We start from the raw sequence: 19,051 nt of genomic DNA on the forward strand, positions 1-19,051 counted from the left end.
CTTGTAGGCTACTGTGCATGTTGAATCTAATCTAATCAATAGAACTTTTTTGATTTTTCATTCCGTGTATGAAGTCTGAAAAATAATCCAGCAACACATTTTCTGCACTTCCCTGCTCATCTGATATCAGTGCTTCATTTCTATGTGCAGGACTAACGTTAACAGACGATGTGTAAACATGCTTCCTGGCTGTTCAATTGATTAATCTGTCTTGTTCTGTCCTGAAATTTAGTGAGATTTGTCACTATGATAATAGTAATCATACTGTATTTTCCCTGGGACTCCACAGGAAATCAGGCAACTAATAAAATTCTGATTGCAGACGTAGCGAGTGGTGTCCCATTTCTTACAGTAGGTAAAGATTTCAACCCCTACCCCTTGTGACAGACTAAATCTAGGTGACCTTGAACTTGTCCTGCACGGCCAGCAGCCTGGCGAACAGCTCCTCGGCCTTGCTGAAGATGGTGAGGAAGCCGGTGGCGTTCCTATCGATCATGATGCTGAAGATGAGCTCCTCCCCCTGGGCGCTGACCCCCCTGAACTGGTTGGGGATAGAGATGAACCTCTTCATCTCGCGGTAGTAGCGCGCGCGCACCTCCTCCAACGCCGGCCGGAACTGCAGACGACCCTGCCTAGAGTTCCGAGGGGGGGGGGGGTTGGGGTTGTAAGTAAGTTCAATTTATGTATAACGCACAGAGAGGACTCACAGTGCTTCAACCAGGTTAACAAGCACACAAAAATAAATACAGGAAACGGGACACAGTCAAGTTAATTCAGTCATAAACACAGTCAAGTTAATTTAACAAACGCCTGGCTAAGCCTTGAATGAAAAAACGCCTGCAGAATCTTACTGTGTCGACTGGTTTACAATTTACGACTTGTTTCGACTGCATACAATATGAAAACAGAGAGTGAGAACGAAAAGAGAAACTGAGATAGGAGCCGGACAGAGGGAGAGGGAAAGGGAGAGACTGACAGAGGGAGAGGGAAAGGGAGAGACTGACAGAAAGAGAGGGAAATGGAGAGACTGACAGAGGGAGAGGGAAAGGGAGAGACTGACAGAAGGAGAGGGAAAGGGAGAGACTGACGGAGGGAGAGGGAAAGGGAGAGACTGACAGAGGGAGAGGGAGAGGGAAAGGGAGAGACTGACGGTGGGAAAGGGAAAGGGAGAGACTGACAGAGGGAGAGGGAAAGGGAGAGACTGACACAGAGGGAGAGGGAAAGGGAGAGACTGACAGAGGGAGAGGTGCTGACTTGAAGGAGAGGTCTATGTGGATGTCAGGCAGGTTCTTGTTGAGGGCCTCCAGGCCAGTCTGGTACTGGTGTTCTAGAGCCTTGTACAGCTGGTGGTTCCAGTGCTGCCTCCACGCATGCATGTCCCCCGGCTGGAATCCCTACAAGCGCGCGCGCACACGCACACACACACACACACACACACACACACACACACAATACAGACTTCAACGCCTCAACAGACTAGCAAGGATGGAAGTCCTCGTCCAAATCATCATCATCGTCATCACCTGTGCCTCCAGGGCAGCGAATCCGCTGCGTAGCTCCTGTAGTCCGTCCTTCCAGCGCTGCTGGTGACGAAGCAGGTCCACGTTCATCAGGCTCACCACCTGACACACACACACACGCACACACACACGCACACACACATACACATGCACACACACGCACACACGCACACACACACACGCACGGGCAACAGTCACATACACAGTGGTTTTCTCACAGTTACGGTTTCACTACAGAGTATGGAGGGGTGACAGATAGGTCACGTGACAGGAAGTGCACCTTCTCAGTGAAGTCAGTATGCCACTTGCGCAGCTTCCTGTTCTCGGTGGCGAGTCTCTCGGCGGCAGACTGCAGCTTAGTGATGTACAGCTCCAGCTCTCTGGGGTTGTCCCAGGTGATCTGCACCTTGCCGCCGGACTCCCTGGACTGAGAACGAGGGTTCTGCTGCTCAGGGACGACACACACACACACACACACAGACACACACAGTGAAAGATTAAAGCAACAGAGCGCCTCGGGCGAGACAGCGTGACGCCCCTGTGGAACGAGCACATTTCACTGCTGTAGTAACAACATTAGCTAGCTATTGGTAGCTAAGTACGAACCAGCCAAGTGCAATCGGATTACCTCAAGCTAGCTAACTAGTAGGGATGCACCGATGTATCGGCCGAACATTGGCATCGGCCGATCTTGGCCTTGTTGACTGCCATCGGCCCATCAGCAAATAAAATTACATTCACTGATAGTAGTGGCCGATGTTATGTCGCAACAATTATGGCTTTTTTGTTGAAAAACATAGCCTACCCAGCTGCAGATTCGGAGAAGATCCGTGATGTAGTTTGCTTTCAAATTAAAGTGGAATAAAAATGTCGGCCGTGTGGGAATATTTCACCATCTCAGACAAAGATATGCTCTATGCAACTTGTAAAACTTGAAGTTCAAGTGACATGGGCTGCCTGGTGCCTTGCCTGATGCCTTTTTCGCCCTACGGCAGTAGGAATGACGGGCTCCGATCATCTTCATAATCCAGTATATCTGTAGACCTAAACTTTTTTGGATCATTAGATTACTTCATATTTCGTTAATCCTTTTATTTATTATAGTTATTCTGTGTATATTCTTTATCTAGCCTACGCTGTGAGCTGTAAACAGTAAGTTGGCTATCCGTCTCAGCCGGCTAGATGGAGATGCAGTGCACGCTTGCTTCAGAAAGTTCCATTCCAGCTACACTGTCGATACGTCGTTTTGCTTTGCACAAAAATGTATAGCCTAATTTTAAAATATGATGCCAGAAATAGTTCACACCTAGATAAAGGTACCTATTATGCAAATGTGAAAAATTGGCGTTTTGGAAGCAAACACTTAATTTCTTTGTTTCTCTGGCACAAAAGGGGGAATAAAACCAAAATAAAATAAACATCGGCCATCGGCCGAATTGTTATTTTAAACATCGGGATCGGCCCAGAATCGGTGCATCCCTACTAACTAGCAAGCTAACAGGTTAGAAGAACAGGAGGTTTGATTCAGTTAAGCACTCAATAGATCAGCTATCTATCTATCTAGCCAACGATGCTGCTGGCTGCCAGCGTAGTGTTAACTAGCTAACTGGTATGGCCGTGGTCTGTGGAGCTAGCTAGAATAGTTAGCCAGGTTCCACCAACTCTATATAACACAAGACAAACAGATGCTATTTGGATAAACCGACCACATGTCGTCATCATTTGTGTATTTAGGGTTGGGATCCAGCAGCATTCACTGAATCTACTCAGGAAAGACACTGAAGAGGACTAAGAGAGGCCACTCTCATCAAGGGGCGGCTGTGGCTCAGGAGGTAGAGCGGGTCGTCCAATGATCGTAGGGTTGGCGGTTCAAATCCCGGCTCCCCCTGTCCACGTGTCATGGCAGCTGCAGCCATTGGTGTGTGAATGTGTGAGTGAATGGGTGAATGAGAGGCCATTGTAAAGTGCTTTGGATAAAAGCGCTATATAAGTGCAGTCCATTTAGCATTAACATTTAGCACTCCCACCACTGGCTGACGTCTTTCTCCGTTTGTCTCCTAACCCCTCTCACTACCTCTCCCCACTGCTCCTAATCTCTAGGTGGTCCTGTATGAAGATGTGGTGAACGGGTCCACAGGCGTGCAGCTGCTGAGGTACCTTGATGACCTGCTCGAAGGCCAGAGCATAGTTGAGCAGCATGGGTCTCTGGGAGGGAATCATCTGCTGGTCTATGGTGTTGTAGAAGTGGGCCACCTGAAATCCAAAAAACAGTTTATTAGGTTAATAGGTTTATTCGTCAGTGAGTGAGTGTGTGTGTGTGTGTGTGTGTGTGTGTGTGTGTGTGTGTGTGTGTGTGTGTGTGTGTGTGTGTGTGTGTGTGTGAGTGAGTGAGTGAGTGAGTGTGTGTGTGTATGCACGTGCATACATGCGTGTGCAGGGGTAAGTGTGTGTGTGTGTCTCTGCCTGTGTGTGCGTGTATGTGTAAATATGCGCGAGAGGGTGTGTGTGTGTGTGTCAGGCTTACCTGTTTGAGGATGACGGCCTATGTGTGTGTGTGTGTATGTGTATGTGTGTGTGTGTGTGAGGCTTGCCTGTTTGAGGATGACGGCCCGTGTGTGTGTGTGTGTGTGTGCGTCAGGCTTGCCTGTTTGAGGATGACGGCCTATGTGTGTGTGTGTGTGTGTGCGTGTATGTCAGGCTTGCCTGTTTGAGGATGACGGCCTGTGTGTGTGTGTGTGAGGCTTGCCTGTTTGAGTATGACGGCCTATGTGTGTGTGTGTGTGTGTGCGTGTGTGTCAGGCTTGCCTGTTTGAGGATGACGGCCTATGTGTGTGTGTGTGTGTGTGCGTGTATGTCAGGCTTGCCTGTTTGAGGATGACGGCCTGTGTGTGTGTGTGTGTCAGGCCTGCCTGTTTGAGGATGACGGCCTGTGTGTGTGTGTGTGTGTGTGTGTGTGCGTGCGTCAGGCCTGCCTGTTTGAGGATGACGGCCTGTGTGTAGAAGGTGTGTGCGGTGTTGGCGGCCTGCTGGATCTTGGCGGGGACGGGGAGGCCCAGGGCGGCCAGCTGCCTGACCTCCCTCAGCAGGGCCACCAGCCGGTCAGAGTACTGGATCTTCAGACGGCCGTCCGCCTGGTCCAGCTCCATCACACCACTACTGGCCTGCAGGCTACACACACACGCACACACACACACACACATACAGGAAGAGACGCACGGTGATACACACACACACGGGCAGAGACACACAGACAGGCACACACAAATGCACACACGTACGTACAGGGCTGAAAGTTAACACCCGCCACGGGTAAAATCTCCATTTGGCGACTAAATTTCGGAGGCTTTCCGCCACGCTGGCGGTTAAATGTTTGTACCAATAGAGTCATGTAATAAATTATGCCCGCGATGTCTCCACATCCATGCCATAGACCGGCGTTCTGTTTGTTGTGTGTTGCACTTAAACAGCTCCCCCGCTGCACCAAATAAAGTTTTCAGTCACATGACTGTTGCGGAGCCTCGCGCACTAGGAGAGACTGGTGACGCGAGGCTACTCACGCACAGAAAATCGTTCCCATTTACCTCAGAGGACGCTCGCTACTACAGTCGAATACAGTCGCGCTACTACAGTCGACACCTGTAAAAAAGGCAATTTATTATTTTGGCCGGTAAAAAATATACTTGGCCGGTGGATTTTTTCATCTACCAGTCTCCTTGGCAGGTGAGCCAAAAAGTTAATTTTCAGCCCTGCGTACGTACACACACACACACACACACACACATACACACAGGTAGCTGTACCTAGTGCCAGACTTTGCGTGGGAGAGGCCAGAGAGGACGTCTCTGGACCAGTCCTCAAACTGCTCCTGCTCGTACGCCCGCAGAACCTCCAGCAGGTCGTCACAGAACCGCAAGAACAAGTGGAACCCAGAGAGGTCCGACAGCAGCGCCTCCGCTATCCTGACAGAGTCCTCCACCTGAGAGAGAGAGAGAGACAGACACACACACACACACACACACACACACACACACACACACACACACACCATGTCAGAGTGAGATCAAAAACATCATCATTGACTGTACACAAAAAAGTCAAAAGCTGTGTTCGGAATCGCTCCCTATTCACTACAGTGACACTACAGTGCACTATATAGGACGTCAGCCATTTTGTTTGTAGTGTCCGAATTCTCCACGGAATTTTCGTTCCCTATATAGTCCACTATTTATTACCCACAATTCACCTTGATTTGCAGGGAACAGTGCATGTACCCTACATTTTCTCCGTTCCCTAGGTAGTTCACTACATGGTGAACCCTATATAGGGAATATGGAGTGAGGGAACGAGGGAGCGATTCCGAACACAGCTAAAGTCAAGTTTATTTATACAGCACATGTTCTACAAGCAAATGCAGCACACATTGCTTTACAGAACAAGATCCATAAAAACATAGTTCATAGTAAATGGTACAATAAAAATAAGAAAACAAAGACAAATCCTATAAACACACAAGCAGACCTTGTGGATGAGCTGTCGGGCCCAGACCACGTTGTTCACCACCTCTGGAAGGTTCCGGCCCGCCAGTGGACCGCACCTCTCCCCCGGGACGCCATGGCAACGGCTCTCAAAGTCAGTGCGCAGTCCTGAAAGCAGAGACAGGAAGGAGGAGCATGTTGGTTCTATGGTTAAAATTCTGTTATTCTCACTCTCTGATATCATGGTTCTCATTATGGTTCTAATTCTGTTATTCTAACTCTCTGATATCATGGTTCTCATTATGGTTCTATTTCTGTTATTCTCACTCTCTGATATCATGGTTCTCATTATGGTTCTAATTCTGTTATTCTCACTCTCTGATATCATGGTTCTCATTATGGTTCTAATTATGTTATTCTCACTCTCTGATATCATGGTTGTCTGTTATTATTCTCACTATGTACTTCTCTGATATCATGGTTGTCATTAAGGCTGTTATTCTATTTTTCTCACTCTCTGACGTCATGGTTATGATTATGGCTATTATTCTGTTATTCTCAGTCTCTGATATCATGGTTGTCATTATGGCTGTTATTATTCTCACTATGTATTTCTCTGATATTATGGACCCTGTTTAGACTTGTTTTTAAAATGCATTTTGGGCGATCCGATCCAAAGTAGACAGCGAGACGCATCAGCGTTTACACTTGTGTCTATCATGCGTGTGCGTCACACGTAAACAAATGAATATGAAATGAAAGCATGAAAGCAAGCGAAGATGTTTGAAGAGCTAATGAGCATAGTAGGACTATTCCAACTGTCGATTGATAGGACAAAGTCTTTTGCAACTTACAAAAGAGTGCAGGATAAGACAAGAAAGGAGAAATGTTATCCTGCATTGATGAGGTCTTTGTCGGGGACGCATCAGGACGCATTAGCGTTTAGACTACTAAAGACGTGGTCAACTGCGTCCCAGACCACCTCGGCAAGTGGTTTGAGTAAACGTTTCACAATGCGTTTTTGTGGTCGTTTACACTTGTATTTAGCGCTGTCCACTTGTGATCTAGTCATCCAAAACGCATTTTCACACCAAGTCTAAACAGGGTCCTCGTTCTCATTATTCTATCAGTGATTCCCTGTATGAATATAGCAGCAGCCGGACCAACTGCCTAAACATGAGCGCGCTGCTGTGGAGAGGAGAGGGGGAGGAGAGGAGAGGAGAGGGGGAGGAGAGGAGAGGAGAGAGGGAGGACAGGAGAGGAGAGGGGGAGGAGAGGAGAGGAGAGGAGAGGAGAGGGGGAGGACAGGAGAGGGGGAGGAGAGGAGAGGAGAGGAGAGGGGGAGGACAGGAGAGGAGAGGGGGAGGAGAGGAGAGGAGAGGAGAGGAGAGGAGAGGAGAGGAGAGGAGAGGAGAAGGAGAGGAGAGGAGAGGGGGAGGAGAGGAGAGGAGAGGGGGAAGGAGGAGAGGGGAGGAGGGGAGGAGAGGAAGAGAGGAGAGGAGATGGCTCCGTCTTATCTTTTTAGAAACTAACGATAGCGATAGACCTATCATTTAGCGCTACGGACGGACGCTTAATTCACACACCAGTTATGCATAAAACGAGGGAAGAAACTCCTCCTCAGTCTCTCAGTTCTTGCCCTGAGGCAGCAGAGGCATCTCCCTGACCTCAGCAGAGTGAACAGTCCATTGTTTGGGTGAGAGATGTCCTCCATAATTTTCTCACCCTCCTGTCATAGATGTCCTGCATGGTGGGAAGAGATGTTCTGGCAGTGCGCTCAGCGGAGTGCACCACTCTCTGCAGGGCAGCTCGGTCACGGGCGGAGCAGTTCCCGTACCAGGTGGTGACACAGCCTGTCAGGATGCTCTCGACAGCTGAGGAGTAAAAGGGCTTCAGGATGGAGGGTGAGACCTTGAACCTCCTCAGCTGTCGGAGGAAGTAGAGTCTCTGTCGTGCCTTTTTGAGTGTATATTGTGTGTGTACAGTCCAGGTGAGGTCCTCGGTGATGTGGATGCCGAGGTATTTGAAGCTGGGAACCCTCTCCACAGGCTCCCCGCTGAGGTACAGTGGGGTGTGTCCGCCGTCTCCTTCGTCTTGCTGATGTTCAGGGTCAAGTTGAGGGACTTGCACCACTCGGATAGGACTTCTACCTGGTTTAGGTAGGGTTGCCCGTCGTTGTTGGTTATCAGCCCTACCACCACCGTGTCGTCCGCAAACTTGACAATGGAGGTCGATCTGTAGATGGCGTTACAGTCGTGGGTGTAGATGTTGTACAGCAGCGGGCTCAGGACACACCCCTGGGGGGCGCCTGTGTTGAGGGTTATGGAGTTGGAGGTCGTGCCGCCTGCCCTAACCACCTGAGGTCGGTCTGTGAGGAAGTTGCGGACCCAGTTGCACAAGGTGGTGTTGAGACCTAGTGCCCTCATCTTCTCAGCCAGTTTGAGGGGGACTAGGGTGTTGAAAGCTGAGCTGTAATCAATAAAGAGCAGTCTCACATAGTTCCCCCTCCCCCCGTCCAGGGGGGTTAAGATGGTGTGCAGGAGGTTGGTGATGGCATCATCCCTGATCCTGTTGGCTTTATAAGCGAACTGCAGCGGGTCGAATGAGCTGGGCAGGGATGAGCAGATGTAGTCCTTCACCAACCTCTCAAAGCACTTCATCACCACTGATGTCAGTGCCACTGGGCGATAGTCATTCAAGCATGTGGGGCTGTTGTTCTTTGGCACAGGGACAATGATGTAAAAAATGTAATCAGCAGTCGAGAGCGTGAACTTTGCTTCCTGGAGCTGTGGGCTAATACGCTAGTAGCCTAATCACTGATTAGTGAAGTAGGGGAGTAGGCTATTGAGTGCTGTGCCCTAAGGGGGTGTATTTTATCGTCCTGTCATTCCTCTTCGTGGTGCTTGGCCATTGTTGTCATATAATGTATCTGTAGTTTATTTAGTGGGTCCCTAAAAGCTTGGTTGTTTCGCCCTAAATATTGCCCTCTTATATTCGCTCGCTCTCAAATTATTGGCCTTTGTTGACGTGTTAAAAACATCAGTAGGCTAGGCTACTGTAGTTTTCCTGTATGTTTTCACATAAAAATGCCACTGCTCAGCGCCTTTCTGGTGCTGTGAAACCTCCCATCAGGGCATGCTTTGATAGCGCACCCCCAAAAAAATTGTGCGTCCTGGCTTACCCGGTTCTAGGACCCACCAGATGCCACTGATGTTGAATAAATATATATTTTCCTCAATCTTGAGATACCTCATTATGTGTAAAGCTAGACAGACATTTTCCCTGCTCATTACTGTGCAAATGTACTGTATAGGAGTCAAGATCCCCACCCTTGTGCCGGCAGACCTCTTGACGGGCCACATTTCACGCGCGCACACACACAAATCAGCACGCTTCGTGTGCACATTTTTGGAGCCGTGCGTGCGTCACCACCGCTGCTACAACTCAATCCTAGGGGAAACACTGATTCTATTATTCTCTGACATGACTTTAACAGAATAGCTAGGTGCTGCGCTGGGTGTCTGCTCATACCTTTGTTGTAGTCCAGCAATCTGGCCAGTAGCGTCTCTCTCTCCGACAGCAGCTCTTTGCTGACGTTGGGTCGTCTGATCAGCTCCCTGTGCTTCTGGAACACCTGCAGCAGCTGGACAGCGGGGGAGAGTCATTAGATCACTGCATTCACACAAAACCTATTGACGTTGGGGGGAGGCGCAATAAATGGAACATGATTGACGTACAGCACAGAACAGATGGGAGCAGATAGTCGCAGCCTTATGTGATCAGCGTGAGCAACACAGTCACACACTCTTGTCTAATAAGCAGGGACGTGCAGATAGACACGAGGTGGTGCTAGAGCACCTGCCCTTTGCCCTCTGGAGAAGGCAAGTGCCCTTTTGAAAGTTACTTTTTTTTTTTTTTTTACACAGTGTAGGCCTACTGTATGTGGCCCATGGTGACATCGATCAATTCTCGATTAAAAGCGTCTAATAATAATGCCCCAAAATGCATTGTAATTTTGCCACCCCCCCCCGTCAGCATCTTACGGTGTTGGGGTGCCCTCATTTTTCGCTGAACACCTGCCCCCCTAAATGTCTATGCACGCCACTGCTAATAAGTATTTATCATGTGTTATGCATACGTTCTATACTTACTTACTTAATCCTATTCGTTACTTGAGGAACAAGGTTTAATTTAAAGGTTCAAGGTAGAGTGACAAATAAAGCTACCTTGAATCTTGTTCCTCAAAGAATGAAGAAGATTAAGTAAGTAAATATAGAATGTACGCATAACACACAAGTCCTTATTAGCTGAGAGAGAGCGTGACGGTGTGGGGAGTCTACCTGATGAGGGTGTGGGGAGTTTACCTGATGAGGGTGTGGGGAGTCTACCTGATGAGGGTGTGGGGAGTCTACCTGATGAGTGTGTGGGGAGTCTACCTGATGAGGGTGTGGGGAGTCTACCTGATGAGGGTGTGGGGAGTCTACCTGATGAGGGTGTGGGGAGTCTACCTGATGAGGGTGTGGGGAGTCTACCTGATGAGGGCTGTCCTGGGTGTCAGCGATGCAGGCCTTCAGTCTGCCGGCCACCTCCTGCTCCAGTGGCTCCATGGCTCTCTCAAACTGGCCCACGGCTGCCCTCCACAGAGGCTTCAGCAGGGAGAGACACGCGGAAACATTCACACACGCACACACAAACACGCACGCGGACAAACGCACAGATAGTTTGAGGTCCCACCTCTGTGTAGGGGTTGTAGTGTAGCGGGTTGAGGCCAGAGAAGGGTTGGAACATGCGAGCGGCGGTCAGGGCCTGCTGCTGTCCTCTGGGGAGAAGACGGAGCATCTTCTCATGGACCGTACGCAGGGTCACCACCTGACACCCACACAAGCACACACACACGCACGCACACAAACATACACACACACACACACAAACATATACACACACACACACACAAACAAACATATACACACACACACACACACAAACAAACATATATACACACACACACACACACACACACACACACACACACAACCACATTAGTCAGATAACTTCAAACATTAAAGGTAAACCACAGTTGACGGTCAGAAGAGTTCAGAGGGATGAAGAGGTCAGAGGTCAGGATGAGGAAGAGTTCAGAGGGATGAAGAGGTCAGAGGTCAGGGTGAGGAAGAGTTCAGAGGGATGAAGAGGTCAGAGGTCAGGGTGAGGAAGAGTTCAGAGGAATGAAGAGGTCAGGATGAGGAAGTGTAAAATCTAGAGGTTTTATTTAATATTTTTATAATTTTTTGAACACTTGTAACAAACACAACATTGACCATGTAATAGCTACTTGGGAGAGGGATCTGGCATCTGAATATGAAGTGACATATTGGAATACATGCATTCTTTCCTGTAGCAGCACATTCTGCTGTAATACATTTAAGGAGACACAGTACAACATGTTGCATAGACTACATAGAACTCCATATATCCTTAATAAAATTGACCCTTCAAGATCACCAAATGTAAGGGAAAAAACAGTACTTATATCCACTGTTTTTGGCAATGTTCTACCATTTAAAATTGTTGGTCACAGATCTCTAAAGAGCTGAATAACATCTTCAAACATAGCACTGAAATGAAACCAGGCCTCTTCATACTTAATCTTCCAGAAAGAAATATGCCTCTCTACCAGTCTAATGTTTTGCTTCTCCAGAAATTGTTAACCCTGGCTAGGAAATTTATTCTTTTTAATTGGATCATGGAAAAACCTCCCACAGTCACTCAATGGTATCGTGATATTTTCAAAATCTTACCGATGGAAAGACTCTAAAGGCAACGAGCAGCTCTTTACTAGAATATGGAAACCCTTACTTGACTACCTGCCACAAGATGTTGCTAATCTGTGTATATAGATTTTTGCAATGCGCAAACTGATAAGATGAGTGTGTGAGTAATGCATGTTGACCCCCAGACTTTCTTCTTTTCTTTTTCTCTTCTTTTGTCTTTTTGATTGTTTTCTATTGTTGTAGTTCAGTCTTTGTTTTCGCGTGTTTTGTGGAGGTTGTATGCTTTGTTGATTTGTTATGCCATTGTATGTACTGTATGTTGTATGTATTGTATTGTGTATGTATTGTATTGTATGTTGTATTTATTGTGTTTTTTTTTTATAAAATAAAATAAAGACGTATACATTTTAAAAAAAGGATGAAGTGAGAACACAGGGAATTCCACAGCTGGTGGAATTCTCACCACTTGCACTGCCTGTCACATTCTCACCACTCGCTTACTTGGAACTTACTCAGTACTAGCTACAGTACACTTAGCACCGCAGCACATTATATTTTATTTACTTATTAAGCACACTTGGGAGCTAACAATAACATTTCCCTGCACATCATACTTCTATGAAAGGAGAATGTGATGAATAAAGCAGACTTGGACTTCACCTCGTCCAGTCTTTGTGACAGGCAGTATAAGGCCTGGGGCCGGTGCTTGTCTCCCTTCCAGGGGTGGGCGCTGAACCTCTTCCACACCTGCCCGGTCAGGTGTTCACAGGCCGACACCCACTGCTCACAGATGGCCCCGCCCACTCTCAGGCTCTCTCTCAGGGAGGTGAACGGCTCCTCGAAGAGCTTCAGACCACTCAGCTTCCTCTGGACGTATCTGCCCAGCATTCCCCCTGGCACACATGCAAACACACGCGCAAGCACGCACACGCACGCGCACACACACACACGCGCGCACACACAGACACACGCTCACACACACACACACACACACACACACACACACACACACACACGCGCGCACACACACAGACACACACACACGCGGTTAGGCCAATCCAGTACTTACAATGTCTCCACTGGTAAGGTTTTCTTGCCTTCACACCATACATTTGATACAAAAAATAATAATACAAATTAGGCTATATAAAGGCTTAAGCCTGACGGTTGTGGATGATGAAACGGTGACATGGCTCCTGGAGGTGTGCCTGGATATATAGCCCGGGTGACCCCTCAGCCAGGCTCAGGGTGGTTAAAGGATAGCCCCTCACCCAGGCTCAGGGTGGTAAAAGGATAGCCCCTCACCCAGGCTCAGGGTAGTTAAAGGATAGCCCCTCACCCAGGCTCAGGGTAGTTAAATGATAGCCCCTCACCCAGGCTCAGGGTAGTTAAAGGATAGCCCCTCACCCAGGCTCAGGGTAGTTAAAGGATAGCGACTCGGCCCCGAGCCTGGACGCAACAAGGTACCCACTTTGTCATTTAATTTAATTTCAAACCTTTATTTAAACCCGTAGGGCGATTGAGGTTTCCCTCATTTCCAATGCCGACGAGCTACACGCCCACAGCTCCTCTAACCACATGAAGAAGAAGAAGAAGAAGAAGAAGAAGTAGAAGAAGAAGAAGAAGAAGAAGATCCTAAAGCATAAAACCTACATTTTCCAGATGGACATCCAACAATAGTTGAAGAGGAACAGAAAGTAGAATGATGTTGAGAGCAGTCAGGTAGGCTAGCCTATTGCTTCCCCTGGACAAGTCAACTCTGTTCGGACAAGTACCTCATGCAGTTGTAAAAAATATAAGTCAAAAATATAGTTGAAGTATGATAAAAATGTAATGTTATCTAAAAAATACAGTGAAGAAACACGACATGGAGCTACACATGCACCCAGTAGCCTAGTCCGTGTTTGAGCCGAAGCGGAGCCTCCATCTACGTAGCTTACGCGCTGTTGTCTGTCAGTCAGCAAGCATTGTCAAGGAGACGGCCCACACCACAAGCTTGAGTAGCCTACAACATGCAAAATCAGAGGCGCTGCCCTGACTGACTGATTGATTGAGCGACCGTCTTTTTGGCTGGCTGAACCGAATGTTTAACGACGCTAGCTTACGTTAATGTACCTACAGCCATCTAAAAAGTGCCAGTCAAAGCAACGGCAAATGCAACGAAATATCAGTTAAACATAACCTAATCTAGCCTATTATTTATGTAAGGTATGTAAAAAAGGTTGTGGTAGGAGAAGACAGGACCATCATATTATTAGGGAAGAATTTTTACAGCTCACTTATCTGGCCCCCGGGTGATTACTGTTTTTTTGCTTCCCTCTGGAATATGTAGAGAGTGGGTCGTATGCCCACCTCCCTTGTTCTCTGTAAAGCGCATTGTGTTGCCTCTGGGTATGAAATGCGCTATACAAATAAAGCTTTGATTGATTGATTGATTGATATTTTGGCGGTCTTGAGCTTGGCACCACCACAACAAGAGAGCAATTCCACAGGAAACACTGAGTACTTATTTTGGCATAAAACTGTATAAAAGGTCCAGTATGCAGTTTAGGACTTCCTGTTTTGATTCTGAAAAATGCAACCGACAAAATCCGCGCGCCTCCCTTCAGGCCTCCCTCCAAAGCCGCTCCTCCAAACTGGGGGAAAACAAATGACACTAACGAGTGTCATTTGTTTTCCCCCAGTTTAGGTACGTAGATACGTAGATACGCCTACATACGTAGGTACGTATGTAGGCTGACAGGCAGGTAAGCTGTAAGTAAGGTGAGCAAGGTAAGTTGGCCACTCAAAATGATTGGACGCACTTATTACAAGCCCTGCAACTTCCACAGATTACAGATTTATTTAATTTTAGTGTCAGAGCACTTTATGTATTAAATATATATTATTGCAAAAAACAACTAGAAAAACTGTGTAGCGGCTAAATGCATCCGCCCAACAATGCAAGTTGAAGTTAACATTCAGTTGACCTTTGACATTTGAATACCAAAATCTAATCCAATTAATCTAATTATGTCCAACTGGACATTTTGGCCAAATATGTACAAATTCTGGTCAAGCCTTTCTTGAGATATCGTGTTCAGCAGGCCAAAAACACCTTTTGTGAGGTCAGTGACCCTTGACCCCCACAATGTAATCAGTTAGTAATCAGTTAATCCATTAGTCCAACTGGACATTTTACCCAAATATGAACAAATTCCGTTAAGCCTTTCTCGAGATATTGTGGTCATCAGGCCAAAAACACATTTTGTGAGGTCACAGTGACCTTGAACTTTGACCTTTGACCACCAAAATCGAATCAGTTCTTCATACAGTCCAATTGGACATTTTGGCCAAATATGAACACATTCTGTCAAGCCATTCCTGAGATATCGTGTTCACTAGGCCAGAACCGCCTTTTGGGAGGTCACAGTGACCCTTGACCTTTGACCCCCAGAATCTAAGTTCATCCTTGAGTGCCAGTGAACATTTGTACCAAAGGGGAAGAAATTCCGTCAATGCGTTCCCGAGATATTGCATTAACAAACATCGGACGGACGGAGAACCCAAAACCATAATGTGTTCTGTGTGTGTGTGTGAGCGTGTGCGTGCGTGTGTGTGTGTGCATGTGTGTGTGGCGTACCGATGACGATAAAAACCATAAAAACAAAGGTACTGCACCTTTAACCGTGTACTTGAACCTACAGGGAGAAACAGATCCCTGCAAACGGTTCAAGGTTAAAAACCCAGACATTGGCATAATGTGAGAAATGCTGATGAAAAGTGCAACAGCCCTCTGACGCAAATGCTCAACTGTACTACAACAACATACAGCATGTCGGTTTCGGTTCCCCATGGAAAAGCCCTGGAACATGAACCTGTGTGTGAGCGTGCGTGCGGGCATGCGTGTCCGTGTGTGTGCGTGTGTGTGTGTGCGTGGCGTACCGATGACGTCCATGAGTCTGAGCATGCGTGTCTCAGGGTAGGGCTTGTGGTCGCTCTGCCTCCAAACATCATCCAGCGTGTCTCTGCTCACCTCCACCAACTCTACAGCATCAGAGAGGGACACGCCCTCCAGACCACCGTAATCCTAACACACAGACAGAGAGAGACAGAATACCAAAACATACATTCAGATAGGAATGGAATATGTAGAGAGTGGGTCGTATGCCCACCTCCCTTGTTCTCTGTAAAGCACATTGTGTTGCCTCGTGGTATGAAATGCGCTATACAAATAAAGCTTTGATTGATTGATTGATTGATTGAAAGTGTCATTTTGTGATACACAGGGAGATAATATTTTGAAGCACTGACCCACAGTGGGTGAACCAGCGCCATGCAGACCCAGTGAGAGAGCTCTGTGTTACAGTAGTCTCATATAGCCAGTCCTATCTCTACAGTAGTCTCATATAGCCAGTCCTATCTCTACAGTAGTCTCATATAGCCAGTCCTATCTCTACAGTAGTCTCACATAGCCAGATCTATCTCCACACTTGGTTTACGCTGTGCCAGCGCCGGAGACAGGTCTGGCTGACATATTACCATTCTGCAATAGGGGGGAAAAACGCAGTATTTCTTTAAACCAATCACAGTCGTCTTGGGCGAGGCCAGCACCGGGCGGACGAAGCGACGGTGCTCTTGCAAAATAGTCTGGATCGAATCTGATTGGTGCCGAGAGAATCTCTCGGCCCGAATCAGATTAATTTGCGTCGCCAGTCTCGCCACTGATTGGGCAGTGTGACAACGAATGACAAGGTTTATTGCCAAAACCTACATCCGTTGAGTCAGACTAGTGTTACAGTAGCTCTGTTTACTACACTGATCTCAGGACAGCAGAGTCGCTGCCCATCTTTTACCGCAAGCTCAAATGATCCTCCCTCTTAAACACCTATTGTGTTGTTAGTTTGTTACTCTTGCACTTTGCCTTCAGCACTAGATTATGCTCTTAGTCACTTGTTTAGAAAGGAGATACCCTTGTGAGTTCTGGTGAGTAGTAGTACACTGACTTCCTACATTAAATTAAATTATTATAAGTCGCTTTGGATAAAAAGCATCTGCTAATGACTGTAATGTAATGTAATGTAATGTAATGATGAGAATATGGGCGGACTCCAGTATTGCTTCTGCTGCAGTCCAAGAGTCTGTGTTAGTAAACAGAGGTACAATAATACAGAGCTACAGTAATGCAGAGCTAGCTAGTAGGGGCTGCATAGAGCTGTTCACACACAGCATGGCTCATAATTGAATGGATAATAAATTGCATTGTATCAAAGTTAGTTTGTTGACTAACCTTTTCATACAGTCCTTTAATTCATATTAAAATAAATATGGTCCACATTAAGACACTGGCATGATATACTACCTTGGTCTCAATGGACTCCCTTGACTAAATAAAGGTACAATAAATCAATAATAAAATAAGATCCAGTACCTGCTCTATGGGTTTGAAGAGCTCGGAGAAGTGTGCAGCCCTCTCTCTCACACTACTCTTCTCCTCGGACTGAGAAACATCAGCCCAGTACTGAAACTCATCCACAGGCGTCAGGATCCCTGCCCACAGTAAGATTCACATGACGTTACAGAATAGACAATAATACAGGACAATACAAACAAAGGCACTGTAGTCACTGCCCCAACCAACACCACTGTTCCATGTGCCATGTTTGTTGCCGACTGTTGGCATCGGTTTGGATGAATTTTACAGGTGAAATTTCAACTTTCAAGATTCTAACAACAACTGCCAACTTTAGAATGTCGGGTGTCGGGAGTTGATTAGCGTCGGTTGGGGCCGTGTGCAGACACCTTTAGACTACTTGGCACATACAGTATCAACAGTGTGCATGTGTGCGTGCGTACAATGTGTGTGTGTGTGTGTGTGTGTGTGTGTGTGTGTGTGTGTGTGTGTGTGTGCACACGTGCGTGTGTGTGTGTTTGTGCCCACCCAAAACCTCCTCCTCGCTATGGCTCTTCTTGGCTGAGCGTTGGGAGCCAGACTGGCGGACCAGAGAGCCCAGGCCCAGCTCCAGCTCAGCCAGCAAGCCCGCCAGCTTGGGGTCGAACGAAGAGCTCCAGCGCTCATCCTGAAGAGGTACACAGACACACACACGCTGAATACACAATGAAAAGGAGAGCGTGAGGGACAGAGGGTGGCGGTGTGGGCCTGACCTGCAGCAGAACCGGGGTGAACACCTGTCTGAGCGCCTGGTACAGGCTGCAAATGGGAGACTCCAGCATGGAGGACACCAGGAGGCTCTGGTGCATGTTCTCCTCTGTTATCACTGTCGGACGCAGTTTGAAGAACACCAGCACCTTCTCTCTGCTGTCCCCGGCCTCCATCTAAGGGAAAATATGCCACATTAAAATCAGATCAGATTCTTTATTCCGTCACGTGTAACGTACATGTGCTCATTTACAGAAGGCTGCAATATCTCTCCAACATAAAGACCCCAGCTTCTCATACATACATTAAAACATACAACATAACTACCAGGACCCTTCTTCTAAGCATCTATTGTATTTATATTTTGCTATATTTTGCTTGTCTTTAGCACTATATTATGCTCTTAGTCACTTGTTTAGAAAGGAGATGCACTTGTGAGTTCTGGTGAGTAGTAGTACACTGACTACCTATGTTAAATGCAATTATTGTAAGTCGCTTTGGATAAATGTCTGTAAATGTAATATCCTACTATGGTCATGATAGACTTGCTGTATACATACAATAAGTATGCACACAGACCAGGTTACTGTATGTACCTTATTTGACAGGAAAAGTTCACTCTCGTGTCTGTTGACAGCAAGCAGGAATTCGTTGCCATCATCCAAGAAGTTGTTAAGCTCCCGACAGTCAGCAAGGGAAGATGACGGCTTCAGCCCGAAAAAGTTTCCCGTGGTGGTCAGTATGAACTGCTTACGGGGGTCATCTGGACCGAGGGGCATCTTCACACCTGCCCTGGTCAGAGTTCAGGTGAAATGATAATACACTCCGACTAGAAGGTAAAAACAAAAACTTGACAAAAACGTTAGTGCTAGCTATCTAGTATAACTCACAGCATAAACGTTAGTTAGCTAGCTATGCTAGGTTTTCAGAGACACTGCTCTTCGGCTTTCTGACTGTGTAGCTAGCTACCACTTCTTAGCTAGCTAGCTAGCTACTTAGCTAGCTAAAAATGTTGGCTGATATTAACGTACGGACTGCGAGCCTGCTAATACTGGTTAGCTAAGATGTCTTGACTGGCAAGCAAGCATGCTAACTAGCCATAGCCATAGCGTTAGCTATATAGAGAACTTACCTGGTTAAAATATG

The 19,051-nt window shown here is 47.1% G+C and overlaps 1 protein-coding gene across 1 annotated transcript in view; it reads right to left on the reverse strand.

Moving 5' to 3' along the window:
• The window catches only part of dync2h1 (dynein cytoplasmic 2 heavy chain 1), a gene marked incomplete at its 5' end in the record, with an annotated part of 236,486 nt that extends 217,802 nt beyond the window's left edge, over nt 1–18,684 (reverse strand). The window contains 17 exons of the mRNA XM_084443002.1: nt 404–632; nt 1,255–1,394; nt 1,524–1,622; nt 1,801–1,965; nt 3,678–3,773; nt 4,493–4,688; nt 5,321–5,496; nt 6,039–6,163; nt 9,527–9,638; nt 10,528–10,641; nt 10,730–10,864; nt 12,427–12,659; nt 15,691–15,835; nt 17,177–17,295; nt 17,687–17,825; nt 17,911–18,081; nt 18,502–18,684. Of these exons, the coding sequence (XP_084299128.1) occupies nt 404–632; nt 1,255–1,394; nt 1,524–1,622; nt 1,801–1,965; nt 3,678–3,773; nt 4,493–4,688; nt 5,321–5,496; nt 6,039–6,163; nt 9,527–9,638; nt 10,528–10,641; nt 10,730–10,864; nt 12,427–12,659; nt 15,691–15,835; nt 17,177–17,295; nt 17,687–17,825; nt 17,911–18,081; nt 18,502–18,684 (2,577 nt within the window). The remainder of the gene's footprint in view (nt 1–403; nt 633–1,254; nt 1,395–1,523; nt 1,623–1,800; nt 1,966–3,677; nt 3,774–4,492; nt 4,689–5,320; nt 5,497–6,038; nt 6,164–9,526; nt 9,639–10,527; nt 10,642–10,729; nt 10,865–12,426; nt 12,660–15,690; nt 15,836–17,176; nt 17,296–17,686; nt 17,826–17,910; nt 18,082–18,501) is intronic.
• Between the last annotated feature and the right edge of the window lie 367 nt (nt 18,685–19,051).

This window comes from Borostomias antarcticus (genome assembly GCF_949987555.1).
Source record: "Borostomias antarcticus genome assembly, chromosome: 1".
Lineage (NCBI taxonomy): Eukaryota > Metazoa > Chordata > Actinopteri > Stomiiformes > Stomiidae > Borostomias > Borostomias antarcticus.